Source organism: Choristoneura fumiferana, chromosome 4 (genome assembly GCF_025370935.1).
Source record: "Choristoneura fumiferana chromosome 4, NRCan_CFum_1, whole genome shotgun sequence".
NCBI classification, from domain to species: domain Eukaryota; kingdom Metazoa; phylum Arthropoda; class Insecta; order Lepidoptera; family Tortricidae; genus Choristoneura; species Choristoneura fumiferana.
Window position 1 is genome coordinate 16,521,524 of NC_133475.1, and position 13,799 is coordinate 16,535,322.

The 13,799-nt window shown below is 37.4% G+C and overlaps 1 protein-coding gene across 1 annotated transcript; it reads left to right on the forward strand.

Annotated features, from left to right (window-relative positions):
- The first annotated feature begins 1,250 nt into the window (after positions 1–1,250).
- On the forward strand, positions 1,251–12,056 carry LOC141427567 (uncharacterized). The gene is made up of 7 exons (XM_074087143.1): positions 1,251–1,854; positions 5,075–5,310; positions 6,136–6,316; positions 6,810–6,997; positions 9,096–9,157; positions 9,854–9,963; positions 11,256–12,056. The coding sequence occupies exons 1-7, from the start codon at positions 1,623–1,625 to the stop codon at positions 11,285–11,287; spliced, it is 1,041 nt and encodes a 346-aa protein (XP_073943244.1). The 5' UTR covers positions 1,251–1,622; the 3' UTR covers positions 11,288–12,056.
- The last annotated feature ends 1,743 nt before the right edge of the window (positions 12,057–13,799 follow it).

The following is a 13,799-nucleotide window of genomic DNA, read 5'->3' on the forward strand; positions in this document are numbered from 1 at the left end:
AATTTTGATCTTAAAGAATAAATTAAAATAAAAATATTTTTAAATTAAAATATTTTTGCTAAAGTAATTAATAATAAATAATAACCTCTTCCTGAAAGAATTTAATATTTCTCAAGATTGTTAAAAAAAATACTCACGGTTCCTGTAGGGCTTTCAAATATGCCAAGCTCATTATTCTCAATTGTAGAATACAGCTCCTGCATAAAATTCTTTTGGATTTCATAAGGCTCAAAAGGAAATGGAAATTTGGTACCCATAACAACAGTCCTAAAAATTAAGAAAAGCTCGTAGAAAAAAGAAAGTTTGGTAAAACTTAACTGGAATAATGACAATAATGAGCATAGGTACATAGGTACCACCAGCACAGCACCCTTCCCTTCCTTCCTTTCCCTTTATTTACTTTGATGAGTTAATAAGTTTTTTGTTTTTGGTAGTGTCTAGCGTACCTATTTTTCTATTGCGCAACTTTGCAACAATACAATAAAATTATTTTCGTTTTCGTTCACTTCGCGCCAACAAAACAACGGCCGACCGACTTAACTTTTATCATTTTTTAAGACAGCAGGGCTACTACGAAACTCGAAGTTCGTGTCGTGCGGTTCCTCTGACACTTACACTGTTTAATACGAGAGCAAGAGGGACCGCACGACACGAACTTCGAGTTTCGAGTTTCGTTGTAGCCCTGCAGACACTCACTGCCTGCTGACAGCAGGCTGCTGTCTGACAATACTGACATTGACATTGATTGATGTCGTACCATATTTTTCACTATTGCAAAAGACTAAAGAACTAGTATCCATGCATTTTTATGTGTAGCCATTTCATGATTGAACATCTGGGAGCGCGGTAGAGTAGTACCGCGTAGTCCCCCGACAAGTTGAACTCTAGTTGCTTTGCGACACCACTCTTTCTCGAAGCATTTTGGCCAAGCTAGAGGTGGTATTGTATTTAGTACCCTACAATTTTAGTTACTGGTGGTTGCTGTGAATTTACTCAAGAAAACAGGAAGTAAGCTACAATACTTTCACCGGAACAAGTGGAGTCCCATGAAATGCATCGACATCTATATGTATGCCGTAAGGTACATAGATGTCAATGATGAAATGCCATATTTTAGCCTACGAATAAATACGTAGGTTTTAGCCAAAATTCTACTAAGTACGTCTTTTACAGGATGTTTTGTTGGCATCACAGGCCAGAGTACTTTTTATACTATTGGGATCTATATTGGGATCAGCCGTTATTTGTTGCGTACCTATTTCAGTAATTGGACGATAGATTTGATTTTTATGTAATTTTTGCGTTTTAAACTTTTAATCATTGTGCTTTTTTGGAGGGAAAACTTTGAAAAGTCAAGTTGACATTCACACGCTTCATTGTACGTCCGACATCATAGAAAGAAAAAAAAACTGCAAAATGCCTTTTGTAAAGAAAAAGAACTGATTATATATATTAAAAAAAAATAACAAAAGAAATCAAATTCAACGTTAAATATTATTCACATGATTAATTAAGCAGTACAATATTTTTTTAAATGTGTAATGGTTATGTAACAAAGTTTTATTGAATGGTAACGAAACGTGTGCGACGTAGGAAGTAAAGGAGAAGTGAAGGTAGGTAAAATGTCAGTGGCACGCTGCGCGGCTGCTCGCGTTCCGTTGTTCCTGTCACTCGTTAAGCAGCTGTGTGCACCGGGAGTCGGTGCGGCGGGCTCTCTAACTACTAATACAGTTCGTGCTCCGGTGTGGACTCGCGGCACAGCTACAGCCATCCCAGTCTCCCCAGCTAAACTCAACATGTACATCGCCGAGGAACGTGGCTCCGCATATTCACCCGATTACCGGGTTTTCTTCCGTGAGTATGCCTCAATCAAACTTCACCTCTTATATGATAACAAGATACCACGTATCTTGAGTGCCCACGTGGAGTAGTTCCGGGTCGATGTCATAACATTGACATTTACAAAGTTGAAAGTTCAAAATCCTGTTCAAACATTCTAATTTTTCAGAATTTTCTTTAGAGAAACTCGACAATGAAAGTGTTGAATTTATTATTTTTTACGTGTAACCTTGAGTAGATTAACAGCTGGTTTAATATTTATCCTACGTTACACACGCTTACGTCAATGAAGTTAGTGATAACAATATACAGTATATATGTGAACTTTATAAGGTGATTATTGATCCACGGTATCCTCGAGATTAGAACCTTGGGATTAGTGAACTGTCGCAACGCCGATTTTTTTTTAATTTCTTCTTAAACTCAATTTTTTTGTAGTAGAAAATTGGAAACCTAGTAATTTAACCACTTCCTGCACCTTCTTGTTATAATAATGTGCAGTAATTATTCTTCTATAAATGTGGGTATATAGGAATTTAATTGTATGACCTATGCCAAATGTAGTCTAGCTAGCAGCTCTGGGGCTTACTCTTTGTATTGCATCCATGACCAAAATAAAAAATAATAAACATGCTAACTAGAATACATCATTTCTAGTGGCGTAGTGATGTGAATGTTATAATACCAACCTACGTCAAATGCTGATTAAATAACTGCAGATTTTTATCTCTAAAATGTAATAATATTATCACTGATTAAAAACATGTTATGTTAAAAATAATGTAAGATAATATGAAAGTAGGTGTGGGATGAGTAATATTTTAAGTTTGTTTGTCTTGCTAAGATTCACTAAGTTAAAAAATACCCTCATTTTTAATTTTAATTGTAATGACATACTGAAGCTGATTACCATAATGAACTAATTCTGTAATGTATTTTGTATTGTTTTGAGTGCTATAACAGATTCGATTTGTAGCATTCGAAGATTGCGGATGTAGACAATATCTAATTTTGCTAGTTCTGTTTCTTTGGCTAGTTGAAGTATAATTTTGATAGTGTTTTATGCGGCGATTAACCTTAACAGTGAACAGTGATCCCAAAATTCTATATTGCTCTCTGGTCTAACATTTTTTAATGCGCAAGTGGTCTCCACATGGATTCTGGAATTTTACTATCAAGTTGCAAAAACTACAATCACCGTACAATGTGCCTCTCAAAGAGAGTTTACCTCGACACTGGCGAAATTGTCCTATTAATTAGGACAGAAAAGCCATATTTTAAAAGAGAAGAAGAAGAAGAAGAAGAGTGCTATAACTATAATTAGTTTAATTTGTACACCAAAAGGCAGATCATAGCTGTACAATTATCCATCTACCACCAATTTATAATACATATGATGACGAATAAAGGACCCCGGACCTAATGTATGGAAAATGTGGTTTCAGTTAAATATCCTGACAATTTGATGTGTTATAGATTTAAAGGTCCTGATCAACCTCTGTTTCTGGGTCCCTTTCAGAGTTAAGTTTAGTTTTTTAGACACTTTTATGCAGGACTTTGAATTCTATAACATATCAGGATATCTAACTGAAACTACATTTTCCATACTTTAGGTCCGGAGTCCTTTCGTTTCATTACATTAAAAAAAAAAGCTTAATTGACCCTGGCCTTACTTTCCAGCACGATTCAAAAAGAAACATGTATCTGTGATGCACGAGTTATAGTAAATGCCAAAAAAAAATAAGAACATGTTTATTAATTATTTATTAATTTCACCAACACATACAATTATCGTTATAGGCAATGCCTAATGCATTAATGCAGCAAAGAATTAGTAAGAATTATTGTCAGTTCAACACTTAATTCAATAAACATAACAAGTTATAGGTAAATGTTATTTTTGTGAATCACTCAAAGCTCAAAAGAATTAAGTCATAATCTTTGGGAAGGCAAGAAAGGTTAGGTAAGGAGGAATGTCAATTGAATGATAAATCAGTGTCTCAAATCTTATTTATTAGGATTAGAATTGATTAGATGAAATGCTTACAATTCACAAAAATATTTTTTATCACCATGAAGGTAGCCTTGAAACAAAGAAGGAAAAAACTAAGTATGACTATAATGTATTAAATTGCCTTCATTAACATTAATCCCTTGTATGTTTAAATCCATGTCAAATTTAAGCCTATCTTTTTGTATTTTTTTAAATCAGAAGAATTTTTGCTTATTTAAACAGATGAGACTAGAATTCAGTACTTTTTTTAGTTCCCGCATACAAGGGTTAAAACTATGATATCTTTTGGATTGTTTATTTCTAAAATTATTTACTTTAGATCACAAAAAAGGTTTCTGTGTGTTTTTTTTTGTTTCTCAAAGCTGTTGTTATTTATATAATACACAATACATGATGATTTTTAATTAGTAAACAGAAGTTGAAAATATTAATAATCAGTCTGAATCAAATTCAATAGGTGAAGTATCATATCACAATCTCTTAACTCGCTGTTTAGTTAATTACAGTTTTATATAACATTTCATGTTTGTATTGTTTTTTTTTCCAAATCACCATAATTATATATGCTCTTATAAAACTGAAAGTGAAAGTAGGTAGGTAAGGTACATTATCAATTTAATTGTAAATCGAATTGGCAAATTCGAAAGTGCAGCGTATATGACGTCAGGTATTAAATATAAATAAAAGTCTCAATTTATAATGTTTCACCTACTTACTAGTAGTGATGTGCCAAATAATTAAAAATGTATAATGATAAGGATGTGAATCTATTTATTTAACAGGACGCTGCTATTTGTGTCCTAGACAAATAGATGAATTTATTTATATTTTACTAGGACCCACTCTGGCTTTGCAAGGGTGCAACTTGAAAACAAATTAAAGGCTACAACTTTTCATTTTTCACCTCTCTTATAAGTCAACGCACGTAAAAAGAGCTCTGGGTGGCTAGTGGAGGGGATACGTTTGCGCATCTGTCAAATAACAAGCCAATGGCGTGACGGCCGCGCGCACGCTCCTACGCCCCCTCCCGAGTCCCCCACTGCTCCGCCGCCAATTTCATTTCGTCCGTATTTCGCTCACTGCGCAGGTATGTCGCCAGGAGCTCTTTTTACGTGCGTTGATTTGTACCCTAAAACTACACCCTATATTTTATTTATTTATATTACTAGACTACCCTCAAAATCGCACACGTAAACAATTAGATCCGGCATTGTATTCTAGGTGACGAGAGCGGCCCCATCTCTCCCCTTCACGACATACCGTTATGGGCCAACAAGTCAGAACGCCTTGTCAACATGGTAGTGGAAGTACCTCGGTGGAGCAACGCTAAGATGGAGCTCTCATTGAGCGAGCCTCTCAATCCCATCAAGCAAGACGTGAAGAAGGGAGCCCTGCGTTTCGTTGCCAATGTGTTTCCGCATCACGGATATATCTGGAACTACGGTGCGCTGCCACAGGTTAGTCTTCGAGCCATTTTTTTAATGTAGTTCGTAATATGTCCCACTGCTGGGCAAGAACCTCCCCTTTTCTTCGCCATTCGCCACTCCCTATGGAGTGAAATATTATTTAAAAACTAGTGTTTACCCGCAACTTTGCACACGTACATCATTAGGTCCAGCAGCTGAATTAACATTTCAGGATTTTTAAAAATTTCCGTGAAGTTTCCGTGGGAATTCTCGAAAATTAAATCGTTGTTTTCATTGACGTAACATTAAAAATTATCATGGTCAAATGTCATGTCTCCTAGCCCAGCGGTCGTTGTTTCTAGATTTTATCCCTATCCCGTGGGAATATCGGAATAAAAAGTAGGATATGTTTTATTCCAGATATCCAGCTATCTACATACCAAATTTCATAACTCTAAGCCCAGCTGTTATTAGTTCGAGATTTAATCCCTATCCCGTGAGAATAACGGGATAAAAAGTAGCCTATACCAGACTATAAAAGCTAAGACAAAACCGCTAATACTATTTACTTGTATTTTGTTATGCAATCAGGCTCTTGGTGATGCAGTTCCTACGCCACGTTTGCTGATCCTCGGTCTCCATTCGATAACTTTCGAACTTTACTAGTTTTTATTATTTTTGTTTCCTGCAGGATAGCGATCAATTTTCCGTAGACGAAGTATGTATGTAAAATCTTTATTGTACAAAAGAACACTTATAAAATACAATTTACAAACTGTGATATACTTATACAAAGGCGAAGGCGAAGTCGCGGACAACAGCTCGTTTATTATAAACCTTCTAAACTCCTTTGTAACGGCATATCATATTCTTCAGACGTGGGAGAACCCCCATCACGTTGACCCGGCGACGCAGGCGCGCGGCGATAACGACCCCATCGACGTGCTCGAGATCGGCTCCCGAGTGGCCGCGAGAGGCGACGTGGTATCCGTCAAGATCTTGGGCACTCTCGCGCTCATTGATGAGGGCGAGACTGACTGGAAGCTCATTGGTATCGGTGAGTTTTTAATAGTGATCAAAATAAAAGATCCTAACCGTCGGCGCTGGGAACGTTATTTTCAGGAGGGTGCATTGTATAGTGCATTTGCACATAGGGTGATTCATTTATGTTCCATTCCATACGAGTATCTTAGTCTTGTTCTATGTAAGTATATGTTTCTTTACGCCAATGGGGTGCAAGTGCACCTAACTCCCTTAGAGACACTAAAAAGAAAAAAACAAGTCTAGTGGTCTAGAATTTGCTTTGTATCTTAAAGTTCAACAGTCGGGGACCCATTCAAAATCGTGACCATTTCTCATTAATGGGTTCCGACTTCCGACTGTTGAACTTTGAGTTACTCAGCAAATTCTAGACTTGTTTTTTTTTTATTTCCCCGCTATATTTTATTCGCGGGCGCCATATTGAAATATTATTATATTATTATTTATTATACCCTATGAGGCTACACTCCGAGGCCACCATACCATTATCTGTAACATTTCTGTTACAGACTCGCGCGACGCACTAGCTCCGTCGCTCAATGACATCGCCGACGTTGAGACCGTGTTCCCCGGGCTTCTAAAGGCCACGGTGGAGTGGTTCCGACTCTACAAGGTGCCTGATGGCAAACCACAGAATCAGTTCGCATTCGACGGCGAGGCGAAAGACAAGGAGTTCGCTTACAAAGTTATTGATGAGGTAATAATAAGTTTTCATATTAGTTAGCCCTCCATGCGACGTAGTATATGTTTGTCCCTAAATAATAGCTTTTTGATATAACTGAGATGTCTATTTCGAACTTTAATAAGCTATAAATGTTTTTTTGGCACAGTTGGTTTTTAGATTTGATCTGATTTTATAGACTCTTTATTTGTACAACACAAAGAAAAGCTACAGAGAAAATAGTTACACAGAGAGAAAATTTAAACTTAAGCAATAGGCGGCCTTATCGCTTCAGAGTGATCTCTTTATTCTCCACCAATATCCATTGGTTAATTTTAAGAAAGAAAGAATGAAAGGTTTATTTTGGCTCCATAAGTACCACCTAAAACTAAGACTAAAACTAGCACTAAAACTATGTTACTTGGTGACACGGCAGGATACCAAAAAGGGTCTCCACTCAGCATGGGTGGCCGTGGTGGCCTAGTGGTTTGACCTATCGCCTCTCAAACAGAGGGTCGTGGGTTCAAACCCCGGCTCGCACCTCTGAGTTTTTCGAAATTCATGTGCGGAATTACATTTGAAATTTACCACGAGCTAAGCGGCGAAGGAAAACATCGTGAGGAAACCTGCACAAACCTGCGAAGCAATTCAATGGTGCGTGTGAAGTTCCCAATCCGCACTGGGCCCGCGTGGGAACTATGGCCCAAGCCCTCTTGTTCTGAGAGGAGGCCTGTGCCCAGCAGTGGGACGTATATAGGCTGGGATGATGATGATGTGTTGCCGCACATTATGTGCAGCAACGCTGGTTTTCTGTGGAGCCCAAACGTTAAATAAACATGTATCATTTAACATTTTGCTATAGCCGCAATTTTATATATTGTAAACTCTTGAACTAAAAACGTTATAATTTGTTATAATTTATCAGGATTCTGATACTGATATCTCTTCTCAAAATGGGCGAAGCACCTAAGGTGCGATAAAACGTAAAAATATTGCGATTTTACTTAAATACACTGAGACTAAATCGCTAAATGCTAGAGCCGGTAACCGGGAATGCTGTACCCTTAGTGTTTTCATATTATCCGATCCGATATAGGTATCGGACGACGATACGTTATCGGGGCAAGATTAACAGCCTTATTCATAAAAAGTTAGAGCCTCCTTGAAGGCTCCTTGAAGGCCCGATGCTAAAAAACATGATTCATAAACGTCTGTTAGCGCTAATCAGTCGATCAAGGCTCTGCTAAAGTTAGCGGACCGTAGACCCTCCTTTATCTCCCTGCTAAGTCACAAAATGGCCGCCACAAGTTTGAACAGCTGACTTTGACAAGAGCAAAAAACCATACCGAAGATATTTTAGTGAAGGGTGAAGTTACGCAAAGATTAAAAAAAAACCAGGAAAAAATATTTTCAGGAATTTGTATTTAAAAATCCTCTAAATTAGCAACAATAAATTAACAATAAATATAAAAAAAAATATTAGGATGATTAACATAATTATGGCTTTTTGCACAACATAAACATGCGGATCGGAAATGGCGGGAAAACAAACTTCTCGCTTTTTATTTTTTTTCCTGCTAATTTGCTGTCACTGCTGTCAACTTTTTTTTTTTTTTAATTATCGATTAGGCCATTTTTTGTCTTTGATTTGTCAAGGTGGCCAACATAACGCGTCTAATCAGTCTATCAGCGGCTCAACAACTAGCAGACTGCTAGCAAGCGTTTATGAATCATACTTCTTGACAACCGTCTAACAAGCTTAATCAGTCTGCTAAGTAACAGACCGATCAAACCTCAATTAAGGATTTTTTTATGAATAAGGCTGTAAATATGTACCTGTCTTTTCAAAGTAATGTCACTTAGACGTTTTTGTAGGAAAATAACAGATGCATTACATTTTCACATTTGTGTGAAGTGTATTCAAATAGGGTAACACACAGACACAGAGATACTTTAATTAATTCGCTCATTCAATCCATTTGTGCCTGATCCCGTACAAAAAGTAAGAAAGTCAAATTCTCTCTAGTTCCATAGTAAATTGCTAAAACTCCAGAATTTCCTTTTTTATTTTTATAATAATAAATATGTTTTTGCTCCACTCCACATCCACATAATCAATTTATTCTTTTTCCAGGTGCATGAATTTTGGCGTGACTTGATAGCTGGCAACGTGGCCGATGCTACAGATATCAACAAGTCAGTCCCATGCTTAATATTATTTAGTCTTAGTACAGTCGAGTTCATAAACTGGTGAGAAAAAAATTGATCAAAAATATCTGAACACAACTCTGTTGTCAACGGCTTAGAAGCGTGTTCAGATATTTTTGTTCAAATTTAATGCTCACAAATTTATGAACTTGACTGTACTTAGAATTATACTTTGTGTGGTTTATAAATCTTTGAAGGTATTGCTTTAAATAACTTAAGTAACTTAGAAAAGTTGAAATATCCCCAGATAATTGTTATTTCAAGGTTATATATCTCAAAAACGACTGAATATATTTTAATGAAACTTATCTAACAACCAACACATGTTTCACCTAAAAAAAAACTCATCGAAATCGGTACATCCGTTTGAAAGCTACCATGTCACAGACAGACAGACAGAAATTGGTGTCAAGTCAAACTTATGACGCCTCTCTTTTTGCGTCGGTTAAAAAAAATCTTTACTTCCACAACTTAAAACTCTTGTCGGTGGAGTAACTTAAAACTAGACATTTATATGAAAAACTATGTTTATTGGTGAAACTTAAAGTTGAGTCAATAGGTTCCCCGTGGTAGCTTTATTAGATTTTGTGTTGCAATTAACTTTCGCTGATTGCTTTGGTGAAGAGTATATTGTTGTAAGCTAGGATTTTGTCTTGTCGCGGCATTGACTATAGTTGTTTTCAGGATGAACGTGTCTGTAGACAACAGTCCCGGGCGTGTGGAACGCTCGGAGGCGGCTGCTGTCCTCGGCAAGGCGGCGCCGAGGGCCATCCCACAGCCACTGCCTCCTACAGGTATTACGACTTTTATAACCTTAACCCTTTTCCAGGCATAGTGCATAATAGTGACCTTGCTAAAATGTAAATATGGTACAAATAGTTATTTGTGTCACAAGGGAGCAAAATGGTGTATTTACGGCGAGGGCGTGCGTTGAATCCAGAATGTAGTGAAGGATTCTACAGTTGAAAAACACACACACAGTACAGTACAGTAGGAGGAAAGGTTGTATTGAACACAAAACCGAAATGTTCAAGTGTTAACGCCCAAGATGAAAATATTTTTGCTCCCGAGTGGCTCGTACATCTTTTCACACCGAGCATTAAGAAACTTGAAAAAAAAACTCCATATTATTAAAGAACAACCAGCATAGAAAATGGCGTGGCTTTACAATTATCAACTTCAAAAAATGACATTTGTAATAAAACACTTATAAAAGCCTTGAACAGAAAAGTTGGACTTTGCTCCCTCTCGTCAGGGAGGAAAAGTTACTTTTCTGAAGGAGAGGTGTGAAAAATCAATTGAAGTCGTTAAAATATGATTCCTCATTAAATTAATCCCTTATAAATAATAACAATACGACAGTATGATTCATTTTGTGGTAGCGTATCTAAATTCGCGAGGCATGGAAAAGGGTTAACTAGCATTTATATATGAACTAGACTTCACTAATTTATTGAATCAGGCGTTACTTTACGGAGGTCCATATCAATAAATTTGCTCACCCGCGACCTTACGATAGCTACATCTACGCAACAAATGTGTGTTCATACAGCTCACAAATCACACAAACCCCCCTATCTTCTCATCCACTTCTCGGGTAAATTGGCGCGTTTTATGCCCTTGTTTTACAATCTACTATTTTGTTTGTATTATCAAAATGTCACTGACATGGAGCAAAAGTGTACTTAATCTAAAATATATAGCGCTCACTGTTTACAAGCTTTTATTTTACTTTGCCCTGTTTATTGATGTTGTTGGATCTAATCAATCATGCAAGTTCATTTTGACCCACTTCCAATATGGTCGGATTGATTTGAAATTTGGTATAAAGTATGTAAGTTGGATGACAATGCAAGTACAGTCGAACAGATTGAATCATGGCCCAGGGTGGAACTTTTTAATAATCAATTTCACTATGATTTCCTTGACATAAGTATGAGATGTCAACATGACATTAGTAGCACAAAGGTTCCACCCTGGTTCATGGTTAAATTTGTTCGACTGTACAGTCAACAAAAAGTAGTCAGCAAAATAGCTTGTATTCTAAATGTATTTTTAATAGTAACTTATTTTTTATTTTTTACAGTGGACAAGTGGCACTTCCTGGCAAACCTATAAGCTTACGTCGAAAGCCAGTGGGATTTAAAGGTGCTCACACACCAGCACTGCAGGCTACTTCCCGCTCAGCGAGATCTCTCTATCACTCCAGAATACTCTAGATAATGGTAGCCTGAAATTTCGTAGTCGAGTTTGATCTCGATGGTTCTGAGAAAGGATTCTACACTTACAAGCACATTTATGACCATCGCCGATTAATTTGCCATACTAAGAGCGGGTATTTTGCGTAAGCGTAAAGTACAAGTTCAATAGGCCCAATTCTACATCACAACATAGTTTATATTATAATGGGTTTGCTAACATAACACACTATATATTTTTTCTGTAAGTTTTCTCGATGTCACCTATTGTTGTTAAGTGTAGTTCAACGAATTTTTATGTTGTTATTGTCTTTGGTTGTGGCTGTAAACCAGAAACCTTGGTACTGCACGTCGTTCATTGGACCAATCAGGGCCCGTCATTAGCAACTGTCATCTTCGCCTTGACCAATCACGTGGTCGGATTTGCGTTCTATCAAATGGTGTTGATCCAATGAACGAAGCGACTTCAACTGTTTTGCCATTGCCTTTGACTAAAAGCTAGTTTTCTTTAGTTGTCTAGAAACTTCTAGAAAGGTCATCGGTGGAAAATAATTAACATCTTATATGGCGAATGGCAAGTTGAAGATGTGCCTAGGTTGAAGCGTCGCCGGCAGGCGCTCTAGTTAAGAGAATTATACCTGTTAGGTGTAAATGATATTTATTATAATTAAATTAGTGTTTTTATATAACGTGTTTTATTCCTTCAATCTTACCTTATTTACCTTTCGTTGGATTATAATTCTGTGAGGCGTTCTAACCGGGAGTTCTTTGTTCAGAACTGGACGTCTTTCGGTTGATGATGATGATGATGGATAATAATTAGGTAATCTGCCAAGACAGTTCATTAAATGCACATTTATATACATACTTGACTTTATCTGCGGCTTCGCACGGGAACACCATTTGATCCGGTAGTTGCAGTGTTATTCAAACTTTTTCAGGACACGACCCCCCTTGGTTTGAAAAATATTTGTCGCCCCCCGCCTACCTCCACCTCCACTTACGTTGGTAATACAAACATTGTATAATCATACACAATAACGGTGAGAGTATTTTAAACATACCGCGGCCTCCGGGGGGTCGCGGCCCACAGTTTGAAAAACACTGCGTAGTTGAATTGAAATTGCGGGATTTTACTAAATTCCCATATTGGAAACAGCAGGGCTACTACGAAACTCGAAGTTCGTGTCGTGCGGTCCCTCTGACACTTATACTCTTCGATCATCAATACGTTTATACTATTTAATAAGTACAAGACCGAGAGGGACAGCACGACACGAACTTCGAGTTTCATAGTAGCCCTGCAGCTTAACTCGTCTCGAGTCCACTCTTCCCACAGAGGTTTGCTCTCAAATATACCCATACAAACAAGAAAATGTTTTTTTTCGCAAACAACATGGCGGCCTAAAAAAATTGCCCACTGGGGGGGCTACCGCGAAATTCGGAAATCGAGGTTCGTATCGTACCGTCCCTCTCACTCTTGTGTTAAATAATATAAGCGTTAGCAGGACGGCAAGATACGAATTTCGAATTTTGGACTTCGTATTTTAGGGCTTGTAAGTAGGTACAGTCACCAGAACTAATATCTGATAACACAAAGCGTGCATAAATATCTGTTACGACTCTATTTCTCGGGCCGGAAGCACGTGTCAAATATTTTTGCACGCTCTGCTGTGGCAGATATTAATGCTGGTGACTGTACTTAGTCCTTAAGTAAGTATGGGCACAAAGGCGGGTTATAAAGCCACAGTATTTAGCAGTGTAGATAGTATTGGCTAGTAACTTATGACGAGAAATGTAAAGAAAGAAACATTTATTCACTACAATTACTACAAAACAAACCAAACAAACCAAAAGCAAACCTTGTTTCGGCATCCTTAAAAATCGACCCAACAGCAGCAATCAAATAGACGAAGTACGTAAAATTAAAATAAATTCAGCGATAAGATTCCTGACATCGACCAACCCGTCGTTCGAACGGAACGGGGAATTCCCTGTTATTTGTTTTCGGTCGGTGTATTTTTGTTTTCATTTTTATCCTTTGGGGGAAAATGTCGCCACGCTTGGCAGGCGGGTTGGCGACCGCACTTATGCCAGATAGATCGAGCAAAAAATCACGTTTTTGTTGTATGGGAGCCCCCTTAAATATATTTTATTCTGTTTTTAGTATTTTTTGTTATAGCGGCAACAGAAATACCTAAATCATCTGTGAAAATTTAAACTGTCTAGCTATCACGGTTCATGAGATACAGCCTGGTGACAGACAGACAGACAGTGGAGTTTTAGTAGGGTCCCGTTTTTACCCTTTGGGTACGGAACCCTAAAAAGGCTTTTGGGGTGTCTGAGGTTTTGATTTAGGTAAGTATTAACATGCATGACATAATCTAATGACAAGGCTTGCCGTGAAAATTCGTATTTTTTTATTTATTTTA